The sequence below is a fragment of the Rhipicephalus sanguineus genome, chromosome 7 (genome assembly GCF_013339695.2).
Source record: "Rhipicephalus sanguineus isolate Rsan-2018 chromosome 7, BIME_Rsan_1.4, whole genome shotgun sequence".
NCBI classification, from domain to species: Eukaryota; Metazoa; Arthropoda; class Arachnida; order Ixodida; family Ixodidae; genus Rhipicephalus; species Rhipicephalus sanguineus.
Genome location: NC_051182.1, coordinates 128,509,137 through 128,522,904, shown reverse-complemented (window position 1 = coordinate 128,522,904; position 13,768 = coordinate 128,509,137). Strand labels below are relative to the sequence as shown.

The following is a 13,768-nucleotide window of genomic DNA, read 5'->3' as shown; positions in this document are numbered from 1 at the left end:
TTCTTATCCGTTACTGTGCATTTTACCAGCGTCATATCCGTGACGCACATACGTCAGCAAAGCCTTGGTGTGCCCCGGCATGTTAAAAAGACGTTCGAAGACAACCGTGAATGCTGCCCACTACAGCCACTGTCAACCACCGTAGCTGCACACGCCGGCACAGTAAGCCTAGATGTTTTTTTTTTCATTAAAAAAACGTGCAAACGGGAAGTCGCACACAGAACCATGATGACCGTGTGTGATTCCGTTGTCACCAACTCTTCGGGAAATGCAGACCTCCAAGCCATGCCTTCACTCGCTGAAAACTGACGCCTAATGGGCTTTGTGCGTGCTTATCGTAAACGAGCCGTGGTTATTCTAAATAAAGGTGTTATGTTCAAATACTTCCGTTTCGCAAGAAATATGGGTCGACCTATATTCGAATATTTTTTTATCACGAAGCGGGCACCACGTATTCCCTGCCGGTCCCTACGTGGGATACGCCCGCTACGCGCGAAGTGCGTCCTGCAGAACATAAAGGTTTTCCAGTCCAGTGTTAGAGTGCCGCATGCTGAAGGTAATCCGCGCGCGCATGGCGTATCGTGAAGGTAATATTCGCTTTGCAAGTATGGCACATGCTGGTGATAACCTGTGCATACGTGACGTATCTTGGGGCTGGTCGGTGCATGCATGGCGAAACGCTTTGTGTGTCCATGCATGTTCCGTTCTTACGTGCGATGTGTTGAAGGTCGTGTAATCACAAGTTGCAGAGAAGCGCTGAATTTGAAGGAAGCACGACCCGTACATTCCCTTATGGCGTCGCTCCCCATGGCGCCATCGTTGTGATAGCGAGCGTTCGCTGTCATCAGGTGACTTCGGTTCAAGTTCCATTGTGCTCGCCTGCTCCACGCCAGTCAGTTCTGTTATTAAGCGAATGGTTAGTGCAATTTTAAAAACTATGAACGTTGCTTTGTGTAGTTATCTACTGCTTTGTTAAATCCCTATCATTGCCATCTACTTACGGCGAGGCTGCCGCTTTCTTGGTTAAAGAGGGTTTGATGCTCGTAATCTGAAATGGCTATCTTTAAAGCAATCTATTTCGGCTGAAGGAAAGCCAAAGCAGTGTTGTCCCTCGTGTGCAGTAGGCATTTTACTTAGCCAGTTCTAATTGATGGCTGCTGAGCTAAAGCGTATTGTGATCACTTGCTTGCAATATCACCCGAATACCACGGAATGTACGTCTTGGCACGTCTATACAAAGGGCGACTTCCTGTCAGAGAAACCAGAAAACAATTTTTCCAAGCACAATACTGTCTTCAGTCTAGGGGCAGCATATGCTAGCAACGGCATAGTCGTTGAACAGCTAGTCGGTAATACTCAAAAAGGTACCGCTGTCGATTATTCTACCTAAGGTAAAAATATTCCAGCCCTTCACTTGCACCTCTTTTCCAATCCAGATGTTAAACGGAGACACAGAACTATTCTTGAAATGGGGCGTAGGTGGGCCGATGCATAACAATACATTAATCTGCTGGTTCTCCAATAAGAACGGAGATGATGATGTTGGATATCGTCGCACCGTTCGTTTCTATAACAAGGTAAGTCTCACTTGAGGCTTCAATAAAATATCACTAAAAAGCATGACGTTTATATACATAAATGCACATTGACGAAATGGGTGGGGACGAAATACGATTCATCGAAGTTATATTGAGGTAAAGGCGTTTGCCAAATTTTGTCTTAACGGTACATGAGCTGCCCATGCGAATTATGCTCTTCCTGAAGAATTAAGCAGTACGACCATTGTACGAGTATCACAGTTCAGTGCAGTGTCGGTCTGCTGCTATAAGTGCCACTGACCGCGTAAAATATAAGCTCTCGCATCTCTTTATAAAAATTGAGAGTAACATCCAGTCCTAGTAGGCACATCTTTGTGCTGTGGGTGTATCTGGTGGAGAGATCAATGGCGTATTTTCTTACTCTGATCATTTGAAGAGGAACAAAAGATAGTAATGCGCCTCCTACAGCAGAATGGCTCTTCGTGTGCGCGACTTTTCATGACGCAGTGCTTTTCTGAAAAGCGCGCAGCACCGACACATGAATCTGTAAATGTTTGTCAAGTCAAAAGACGCGAAAACCGAAAAAAAAAAATGTGGACAGCTTGCACCAGTAGTTGAAGGCAGGACTAAGAGTGGAGCTTGTGGCCGGCCTAGATTATTAGCAAGGTCTTAATCAGCATGCTCTTAAATAGCATGGTTCCAATTAGCATGATGTTACTTAGCACGGTTTCGTTTAGGGAGAACCCTAATTAAGAAGGTCTTAATTAACGTGGTCTTGCTTAGCAGGATGTCGATTCGCACGGTCTAAATTAGCGTGGTCTTAATTAGCATGATCAGAATTATCATAACTATAATTAACATCGTAGCGCTATCGTATTTCGAAGTCATAAAAGTCCAACCATTGATTTCTTTCCCGTTTCAATTCTTCGCGGGATTTCTCTTGAACAGCTGCCATCGTCGTGTGGATCGCAGAAAAAAGACGTCCTTCTACATTATATATTACGTCGTTTTTCTCTGAAAATTTTCTTCGGCTGTTATCGTAAGATTAGTCTTACTTATGTTAAGAAGGCGACAAGCTTTTTCTTTTTCTTGGTTTACGATTCGAACAAAGCTAGTTCTGATGACACTTAAACGCATGTGTACCGCTATAATTTCTAATGAGGCTCAATGTTTCGTTCCAGACCGACCTCGTAAATCACTGGAAAACAAGGTAGGTTTCACAGCCAGGGTTTAACTTAATTATTTTAGGGCACTTGTTGCTAAGTGCGCTAGCCACAGTTACTACACTTCGCTCTTGTTTCCAAAGTCATTTCCGACGCTCGGGATAATGTAGCGAAAAATTCGCAGATCAAGCACATATTTACGAAATTAATTCAATAGTATGCTGTAGTTATGCGTGGCATGACCGCGATATAATTATGAGGCATGCTGCAGTCAAAAACCAGGCTATGATACAAAAATATGACCGATGAAAATTTCGTAAATATTGGGCAGTTAAGCTATTCCTGAAGCACGACAGAGAATGCAGAAAAATACCCGGTCGTCTCGTTCGGCCTGCTTTAATTATACAATGGTAAAAATTTCGCTGCAGAACTTATAGATATGGAGTAGGCGAGGTGATACAAACCTCAACTTCTTCCCAGCAAGCCAGTTAAAACAGAACACAACTGTTGCTGCATGGAGACAATCGCGCATCTTCTCTGTGACTGTCCTCGCTTCAGCGAGCCGAGAAAAGAACCTTCAATGCGTTTCTTGCGGACAACCGGTCTTAGAGACAGACTTTATGCAATGTGGTTTGTCCTAATTTTTGCTTCTTTTTAAAGTGCGCAGCACTTTAGGGGCCCGGGTTGTGGTATGCTATTGTATGCTGTCGTATTCTGTCGTGTGTTAGCAACAACTTGTAGGTTTGGGCGAATCGGTTCATGATGCGAGAATTTGTGCGATGTCGCGTGCTGTTTGGGCGGGTCGGTTCATGATGCGAAACATGATGCGATGTCGTGTGCTGCCGTCGTCTCATGTCGCTTGGCGTCACACATGCAAAACAACGTACAGCACAGCCATCTATAGCAAGTGGGCGGGAAGCGGAAATGAGGTTGAGGAGGATGGAAAGAAGAAAGGGAGAGGGTAAGGACTGCATTGCCATGTATGGCGTTAGGCAAGCAAAACCATGTAAAGCATAGCCATGTATACAAAGTGGGCGGGAAATTGAAGTGAAAGGGAGGAATAGTGATGATAGAGTGAGGAAAATGGACAAGAATAAAAGAGAGGGAAAGCATAGCATAGTCACGTATGGCGTCACGCAGGCAAAACCATGTATAGCACAGCCATGTATAGCAAGGGGTGGGGAAGGGAAGTGAGGGTGAGGGGAATAGAAAGGAGGAAGGGAGAAGGTAAAACATAGCATAAAGTCATGCATGGTGTTAGCCAGGCAGACAATATGCATGGCATATCTGTGTAAAGGAAGGGGGTGGGAAAGTCACGTGAGGGTGAGGAGGAGGGAAAGGAGAATGGGAGAGGGTGAGGCATGGCATAGTCATGTACGGCGTTAGGCAGGCAGAACCACGTGTAGCACAGCTACCTACAGCATAGCCATGTATTGGAAGTGCGCTGGAAAGGAAAGTGAGTGTGAGGAGGAAGGAAAGAAGGAATGGAGTATGCTCTCATCGTATGCTGTCATCTTATGTCGCTTGGCGTCACGCATGCAAAACTACGTATAGCATAGCCAATTATAACAAGGGGGTGGGAAAGGGAGTGAGGGTGGGGAGGAGGGGAGATCATAGCATAGTCGTGTATAGTATAGCAATTGCACGGAAAAGTGAAATAAGGGTGAGAAGAAGTAATGTGATAGAGAATAGGAGGGAAATGAGGAGGGGAGAGTTCGCCACTGCATCACAAATGAAAGTTTCGTTTCCCGCCATGGAGGCCTAGCAGGATGCATGGTTGCAACGCCACGGCGCGATTGCCCGTGAACGTGAGCGTCGCTGGACGCTCACAGGCTGCGTTCGTACAGCCTATTTCTACTCTGATGTCTCGTTCCAAGTGCAGTTTGAGTTCTCTTATTTACTCTCACTTCTTCAAAGTGAGGGTAAATAAGAGGCGACGGGCAAGACGTGCTTTTCATGTCAGTTCAGAGAACGTGTACGCCCGCTCTCGCGAAATCCCGGCTGGGGCCGCCATTTGCCCTGATGATATGGTATCATCCGGGCAAATGTTTGCTCGGGCTATGTTATCGGCGGTCTCATTTCCGGGATTGCCAGAATGAACCGGCACCCACACGAGTTCAATAAGCCGATCGGAATTTACAGTACACAATCTGAATATTTGCCACGTGGTAGGATCAACGCGACCGCAGGTGAAGTTAAGAATGGCTGTTTTTGAATCTCTAAGTATGTAAGTGACATTGTTTCGGCGATAGCTAGCGCTATAGCAGCTTCCTTTGTTTTTGAGTAATATAGAAACCTATAATGTGATAAAAGGTTGAAACATAACCGATACATACATACATTGCATGCATGTGCATACATAAACGGATGTTTATGCTAGCATATAAACGCAATGACATGAAATCGTGATATACAAAACCAATACATAAATTTAACATGTATGGTTGCAACGTGGTTTCGTCATTACATAGTTACGGCAAAAGTAGCAAGTCAAAATGTATCAGGTGCACTGATAAAAGGCGTGAGTGACAAGTAGATGGGAATGCTCAGTACAGCTCTGAAATAAATTATTCGCGCACATCTTTTTCACAAACGCTTTTAAATCAATTGCATGCTTCTAATATTTGTTCAAAAGATACGGTACACTGAAAGCCAGCGACTGTTTACTATGAGATGCGTGCTATCGCAGTACCAACAAAAGTGACAGCTGTGTGCTACTACCTCTCATTTCAGGGATACGTATTATTACGTGGGAGCAGACAACTATACGCCGAAAGTTGTGGTGAGCTCTCACAGTAAGATCCCCTTCAAAGCCGTATTATCTGCCTAAGCTCCAGGCCATCACAGATATGAACATGATCAGTGATATTTGTATATGCAACCTCCTGGAAGGCGCGAGCGTTCACTGCTTGGAGGATCGGCGTCCTGGAATATGTGAACGGCAAGATCTGCCGTAGCACGCGCACGTGCTCGGAGCGCCCCATTAGTTGTAACGTGGCCTCCGCGATTAGCATCGGTGACGCCCCGTTGCTACAGCGCGTTGCCGGAGCTAATAGCGGAGGCGGCCACGGTTACAGTGTCATTCCGCACGTTTTCGTGGTTTCACAGTCGCAAACGTATGCATTATAATTTTCCTGCTTCACACCAAGAAGCATGGTGCATGTGCGCTGTCACAACGAGTGGTCCGTGAGGAGGAGGAGAGTAGGAGAATAAGGGAAAAAGAAAAGCAGGGTAGTTAACCAGTGTCCTGCAGTGAGGTAGCGAAAAATAAGACCTAAGAGTTGCTTTTTCCGCTAAATCTTTGTATATTTTATAATACAGACAACTGTACCATATGCAAATAACATTGAGATCAGTGAATCGCAGAACCAAGAAATGCATCAAGTCTACCAAAGATACGCCATAAAATTGCAGCTTAAACTGCAGAAGCGGTTCTCGGAGCCCATCGAAGTCCTCAGACCTCGTTCACACACTACGGAAGCAGCAAGACAGCACAAACGCCAAAGCGGGCGGAAATTCTTTTCCGCGCTTATTAGAGATGGTTCACATTTGTTCTTCGGCAGCCGCCGCTTTAGCCCACTTCTACTTGCTCTTCGATAGCGAATTATGTAAATGCATGCCGCTTTGCCTGTTTTCTGAGCTTCTTTCATACCGAACTTTAGTCAAACATGCAGAACAATGAGAATAAATACGACTAGTTTCGACCATTTCAAGCTGCTGTTTTCAGAAGATGCACCACTAGGTCGGAAAAGAAAGTCGAGCCTAATCAGACTCACCTAATTATAAGAACAATATTTGGGCTTAGGGCTCACTCGGACTCAGACTCACCAAAAATTTACTCAACCGGACTCAGGATCAGTCTCATTAAAATTTTCCTCAGCACGACTCGCTTGGACTCAGACTCACAAAACTTTTTCTCGGCCGGAGTCGCTGGGACTGCAACTCACCAATAGATTACTCAGTCAGACTCAGACTCATACTCACGACTCAGTCTAAGCCTAAGTGAGTCGACTCATGAGGGACTTTGCCGATCTATGTGCACCAGCAGAAGCTCCATAAGCGCGCACCTCTGTAACGGCCGTGGTGGATTCGCTAGGCTATGCAAAATCAAGACATGCTAACGCACGCCATCGCGCTGCTGCTGCACCTTCCGCTAATTCTTGTCTCCTCAGCCATCTTCATCCAAATCGGCTTCTCGAGGGACGCGTCCTTGTAGAGGCCGTGAATTCTGTCGCGCAGGACGGGTAGTTTGCCACTGCGTCGATGTGAATCACCGCCGACTCATTAACCGCCATCTTGAATTTGCAGCCGGATATTTATACACGTGGTTGCTTCTAGCGAAGTGGAAAGGCGTTCCGCTGTTGCCGTGGCAAAAAGATCGGTCTGAGACCGATCGAGCTCGCCGCCTGGTTTTCCCCCTGCTTAGACGGCGAAGCCAGCCGATTTCTAGCGAGCTTTGCCGCTTTCGCCTGCTTCAAGCTGTTGTGTGAACCAAGGAGGTTTATTTTAACCTCCTTAGTGTTAACGGTGCCTTATCATCGTCATGCCGGGCACGAACCGTTGAAAGTGAGCCACGGCGTGTGCTGCCCTGCGCACATGGTCAAACGGTAAATAGCCTTGGTGAAAAAAAAAAAAATTCGCGAAACTTGCACTAAGCCGCGTAAGGCTTGAAACAGCGAAACTGGACAATTCTGAAGACTAATCTGCATGGTTGCTTTTAGGTTGTTCCTAGGCCTTAGCTAGGTGATGCAGGTTATTTCTAGGTTGCTTCCAGGTCGTTGATAGGCTTTAGCTAGGTGATGCTAGGTTGTTTCTGCTTTGATTCTCAGCACGGAGAGGTTCGAGTTAAACCACAGAGTCACAGACTCGACAAGGATGTCCAAACTCCAGAGACAGATACTCGCGCTGAGACCAAGCGTTCGCACCTCTCATAGATCTAGGGACACGTCGTCGTGGTGTAGGCCATGGCGTAGGCCTTCCGTCGCTTCGCGGTCTTCTCGCAGCCGCCAGTACCTCTCCCCCTCTCTATTATTCTCTCGTTGTACGTACACGAGATCTTTCGGCTCGCCGCAGTCACTTCGCAGCCATTTCTTGGGCTAACTGTTGCCTAGTTCATTTTTAGTGGACGAGTGGTGAGTAGTGGTATTTAGCTAATTTGTGTGGCACATACCGGTTTATGGTGATGATAGTTTTTTGATAGGCCATATGGTGGCACATATCTGCTTTATGACGACAGTTTTCTTCCTCATCTTTAGTTGACTAGTGGGTCTTACCCAATTTCTGTGGCAAAAACCCGTTTAAGATGATGATAGCTTTCGCGTAGGCTGCACGGCACGTACCCGCAGGCTGCACAAATTACGGCTAGCTTAAACAGCTTCGCTTTAAAAGAAAAAAAAAGATCTTCTCTTAGACAAGGTGCAAAATTCGGTAGATAGAGCTAACGGTCTTTCGATGTTGAGAAATTCTATGAGTAGAAAAGTTGTTTCTCGTACCGTTTGATAATTTGGATGCATATGTTTATTAACGCTGTCAATAAAAACAAAATAACTGTTATCTGTACACTAGTACTAGCATTCTCGATATGACCGATTGAAAGGTCTTCACGTTTAATACAAGGCAAGTGTAAAATCATCTGCCATTATTAGTGACCCGCCACGGTGGTCTAGTAATTATGGTGTTCGACTGCCGACCCGTAGGTCGTGGGATCGAATCCCGGCTGCGGTGGCCGCATTTCGATGGAGGCGAAAATGCTTGAGACCCGTTTGCTTAGATTTAGGCACACGTTAAAGAACCCCAGGTGGTCAAAATTTCCGGATCCCTCCATTACAGCGTCCCTCATAATCATATCGTGGTTCTGGGACGTTAATCCCAGCAATCATAATTGTTATTAGTCTTGTCCTTTTCATTCACAGGAGCAAACATTAACATGCACGCTTAAACATTTCAAGAAGGCAAGTGAAACTCCGTTCTTTCACTGCACAGAACTTTTCGTTGTCGAAATCATTCAGCAGTCATCCAGTGCAGTATTTTTTACGGTACCCTGAGCAGCACCGAATCGATTAAGTATGAATCAGCAGTAAAGTGGCTCTTGCTTACACCCTTAGTCTTTCTACACACGCGCCCATACATTTCATAACCCTACTTCTAGACTGTTGGAACCAAATTAATTCCTATTTCTTGTGAATCTTCGAATTTACCGTTCCGATGCTTTATATCGTACACTGCAGATATACACCCCGTCGAACAAGAACGTTGCTGTCGCAGTGGCTTGGCGGTTACGGTGCTCGGCTGCTGAACCGAAAAACGCGAGTTTGATCCCGGGCGCGGCGGTCGCATTTCAATGGGAGCGAAATGCTAGAGGCCAGTGCAACGTGTGATCTCCATGCACGTTAAGGAGACCCAGGTGGCAAAAATTATCGAGAGCCCTCCCCTACGGCTTCTCCCACAGCCTGCTTCACTTTTATATGTTCAGCACTACAGACGAACCAAAATCTTGACTACGCGCAAAGAGCACTTCAGTGTTTGAAGAAAGAGTATAATAATAATTGTTGGGGTTTCACGTCCCGAAACCACGATATGTTTATGAGAGACGCCGTAGAGGAAGGCTGCAGAAATTTTGACCATCTAGTGTTTCTAACGTGCACTTAAATCTAAGGACACGGGCCTCAAACATCTCGCCTCCATCGAAATGTGGCCGCAACTGTCGGAATTCCCCTTACAAAAAAACTTGCAGCCTATCTGCAGAAATTCTACAGACCACGAGTCACCCCGGATTCGGAATGCGGAAAGAAAAGTGACAGACTTTTTGTCACCCCTTGTCACCTCCCAGTAGGCAATTGGAACACCCTTTCTGCAGAAAGTCTGCAGAGCATTTGTAGCCGCCAGGATGCAGCATGTCGGCAGAATGTCTGCAGAACATCTGCAGAGCGTCTGCAGCACTTCTGCAGAATATGTACGGAGCTTTGTCGCGGATGAAAAAAAATAATAAGAGCTACCCTTTGCGTTAGCACCACGAGTCAGGTAACATGCAGCGTCCAGGGGTAGAATACCGTACATACACCCACCAACACACGATCACAGCGTACACGCAACAACAGCAAAGTAAATACCGCACACTCGTACTTCACAACCTAACACCGACTACCCGGTATATATAGCCGTGGTATCTTGACCTGCCATTCAGTGCCGGTGGGAAAATTCTTACGCTTCAAGATATTAAATTTACACATTCACGGAATGCATGTAAATTTATGCTGGATGTTAGGTAGCCATATAACACACAGATCTGTTAATCTACATCCGCCAAATGCGCAACGCTACTTTAATTAGCGAATTCCAATTACCAGCTGGCAGGCTGTCGCATGGTGCTCCAGAAAAGCTGCAGCCTTTCTGCAGAAATTCTGCAGACCATGAACAACCCAAGTGCAGAGCACGTGAAGACAAGTGACAGACTTTCTGTCACCCCCTGTCAGTGTGTGACTGAAAGGTGAAATCCATTTAATCTTTAGTATCAAATGTGTCACGGTCCAGAATATATAGATAAATACATATTATATACATACACACGCACGCACTCTGGGCGCTCATTATCAGAAAAGTCTGCTTGCCGTCTGCTAGGGGTCTGCAGAAAATCTGCAGACTAGGTCTATATGGGGATGACTGGTGGGTGAGTGAAAGGTGAAATCCATTTAATCATTATTATCAAATGTGTCATGGTCCAGAATGTATAGATAGATACATATATATTATATGCATCCACGCGCACGCACTCTGGGCGCTCATTATCAGAAAAGTCTGCTTGCCGTCTGCAGAAAATCTGCAGACTAGGTCTATATGGGGGTGACTGGTGGGTGAAATTCATTTAATCATTATTTTCAAATGTGCCATGGTCCAGAATATATAGATAGATACATATATGTTATATACATACACACGCACGCACTCTGGACGCTCATTATCAGAAAAGTCTGCTTGCAGGGGTCCGCAGAAAATCTGCAGACTAGGTCTATATGGGGATGACTGGTGGGTGAGTGAAAGGTGAAATCTATTTAATCATTATTATCAAATGTGTCATGGTCCAGAATATATAGATACATGCATATATATTATATACATCCACACGCACACACTCTGGGTGCACATTATCAGAAAAGTCTGCTTGCCGTCTCCTAGGGGTCTGCAGAAAATCTGCAGACCAGGTCCGCAGAAAGGTCAAGTCTACAGGGAGGTGACTGGGGTGACTGGGTGGTGACTCATAGGTGACAGACAGGTGAAACGAATTTTTGTAAGGGAGATCCCGCGACCTTTTGGTCAACAGTCGAGCACCATAAACACTAGACCACCGTGGCGGGTGCTTGAGGAAAGAGTAACCGTGGTCCTTCATACCAGCAGCGGGTGCCAGGAAAGTGAAATATACCATGTGGTAGCGGCGTGGGTTTTCTTTTTTTTTTTTTTGCGGGGACACAAACACGAGCCGAAAGCGCCACCGTTTTTCTAGTGATATTTATTGCAGAAAGCGCTCGGATATATAAATATAAAGAATGACAAAGACATTTCACAAATCAAAGACGTCACGCGTCATGCAAGCCACACTACTTAAACACTGCTAATCTGCATAGCCTTTAGATATCTTATAAAGATGTCACACGGGCACTTTTGATCGGATTCAGGGCCGATCCGGATCAGGCTCGATACAGATGAGGTGCTGATACACGGTCACCTTTATTTGCAATTAGGTCCGATCTGGATCGAGGCGATCGCGATCTGTCTCCCACATCACGGCTTGAGTGACATCTGCACCAAACTCGATCCGGATCAGTTCGAATCATTGTTGGATCGCAGTTCGGATCAGCAGCGACCATTGTTGATTGGGATCGAGAAATTCGATCTGTACCGGTCCTGATTGCGCTCGAAAGTGCCCGTATGACATCGGTATGACAGCTTTCACTGTGATACTGAAGGTAGGAGAGCTGCTTTTAACCATGGTGGGCGCACTACAACATGGCGATCTTCATGACGTCAGAGTGTACCCTCGCGCTCTTTAAAGACAGTGCCGGTGCGGTCCACAGCCTTGAGTACTGAACGCAAGTTACAGTGTTAATGTACAGAATTTCCTTGCCGGCATGCACACGATTTGACTGCTACCGACTTTCTTTTCTCAGTTTCAGCAACACCCGACCCGGAAACCAGCGGTGTTTACACACTTCTCTTTGCGACACCTTTTTGCTTCGTTATGGGTATATTAGGAGGTAAGATATCTACCTGCTTTTTTTTTCGAGATGCATTTTATAACTTCATTTTTGCCACTAACTCCGGTAATTTCCACTAATGGCATACAGGCGCATATAGGACAGCAATCTCACCCATGAGTCGACTCACGCAGACTCAGATCTAGCCGTGAGTCTGAGTCTGACTGAGTCCGGGTGAGTAACGTTTTGGTGAGCTTGAGTCCGATGGAGTCCGTTTGAAAAATATTTTAGCGAGTATGAAGCCGAGGTAGTCGGCAGAAGAATGTTTTGGTGAGTCTGAGTCTGAGCGAGCCATAAGGGCAAAATATATTTCATGAGTGAGTTTGAGTGAGAGAGAGAGAGAGAGAAGAGGGAGAAAGGAAAGACAGGGAGGTTAACCAGAAGCAGTCTCCGGTTTGCTACCCTGCACGTGGGAAGGGGAAAGGGGATCTTTGAGTGAGCTCCGCATATTTTGCCGACCTACACAGGTGCACCAACTAACTTTAGCCTGAGTTAAAAAAATATTCTGTCGCCCTCTGTCGCTGCTCGACTAAATGCATGATGCTCACTGTTGCATGGAGTAATTCACGCTGTTATTGGTGTTCTCCATAATTGCTTAGTTAGGCAAGATTTATTAAACAATTTTCGAAACAACGAAGCTATGCAAAAAATTCCGTTGAGGAGGTTGTAGATCGATTTGTAAAACATCCGATTAAAAAGTCCCTAACTTTGTATCTACTGAGTAGTAGTTTTTTTTTCTACTTACTGCAAATGTCAGCGAAATACAGAAAAAATACCACGTAACATGTCCCCGAATAGCATAAGATTTTTGAAGGACGCATTCCTATGCCGCAGTACCGTTTTGTGATACTGCTGCCGAGGCATATTCCACTATACGTCGAAGTCGCCTAACAGTAAAACACTCCAGCAGGTCAAGACGCAAAATAAATTAATTGGAGGAGTGATACATGAAGAAAGAACATCGCGAATGGCGCACACAGGTGCGAATAACAGCACGAGAACAGCGCTTGTGAAGTATAAGTCCTAATAAGCATAAAGTTTAGGGCTGTACAATTACATTGGTATTGTATCGGTGGCCGCAGAAAGTATTTATTCAGAAATGAGCTGAAATTTACAAAAGGCATCTTGAAAAAGAAAAGAGTGTGCTATTGATGAAGTCGAAGTGAGCTCTGGTCTAGATTAGTTTGGGTATATTTATGTTATTCTCCTGTCTTTACAGATAACTATAATTCAACATGCTTACTGTGGGCGCAAAGGGGTCATAACCATACTATAAAGAAGCACTGCGAAGAAGCATTTAACTTCAACTGTAGTGGTGTAAATGATACACTGTATCATCGTGGACGTCGGCAGTGCAATTTAACAAACACCGACGAAGCACCAAAAGTCAGCATTTTATAATCACTTGAGGCTGATTTAATTAAATTCGGCCGAGTCTTGGTGCCAGATGCTGTCCGCAATTTCATCGTTGCCGGTACAACATTAAACGAATATTGATGAACGAATATCTTTGTGTGTTTGTTTGTTTTGTTTTTATCTGTCAGCTACTTTTGCTACCATCAGACCAAATTGTTCAGTGAAAATCTCACACACAAAAAGAAACAAGACGTTCCCCTTTATCCGACGAATTAGACACCAAAAATCAAAACTCATTTCATCATACATTTTCGCGACGCATAGTGCAGATAGCATTCAAGCAGTTTACTGACACACTACATCTCAATTCTATATAGGTGTCATCTGCAAGGCGTCTAAACAACCACGCCCCCCTTTAGTACTTGGAGCGATATGTGTTTACTGCGAGCGTCCTTGGTATCTT

General features: G+C 45.2%; 1 protein-coding gene across 3 annotated transcripts in view; it reads left to right on the top strand.

Moving 5' to 3' along the window:
- Nucleotides 1-13,454, top strand: part of LOC119399891 (uncharacterized) — a 50,852-nt gene extending 37,398 nt beyond the window's left edge. For 2 of the 3 annotated variants that reach the window (XM_037666771.1, XM_037666770.1), the window contains 5 exons: nucleotides 1,437-1,577; nucleotides 2,720-2,748; nucleotides 5,435-5,496; nucleotides 11,863-11,949; nucleotides 13,169-13,454. In XM_037666771.1, coding sequence (XP_037522699.1) covers nucleotides 1,437-1,577; nucleotides 2,720-2,748; nucleotides 5,435-5,496; nucleotides 11,863-11,949; nucleotides 13,169-13,350 — 501 coding nt within the window. In that variant the 3' untranslated portion in view covers nucleotides 13,351-13,454. The remainder of the gene's footprint in view (nucleotides 1-1,436; nucleotides 1,578-2,719; nucleotides 2,749-5,434; nucleotides 5,497-11,862; nucleotides 11,950-13,168) is intronic. The other variant, XM_049417884.1, reaches the window with a different exon arrangement.
- The last annotated feature ends 314 nt before the right edge of the window (nucleotides 13,455-13,768 follow it).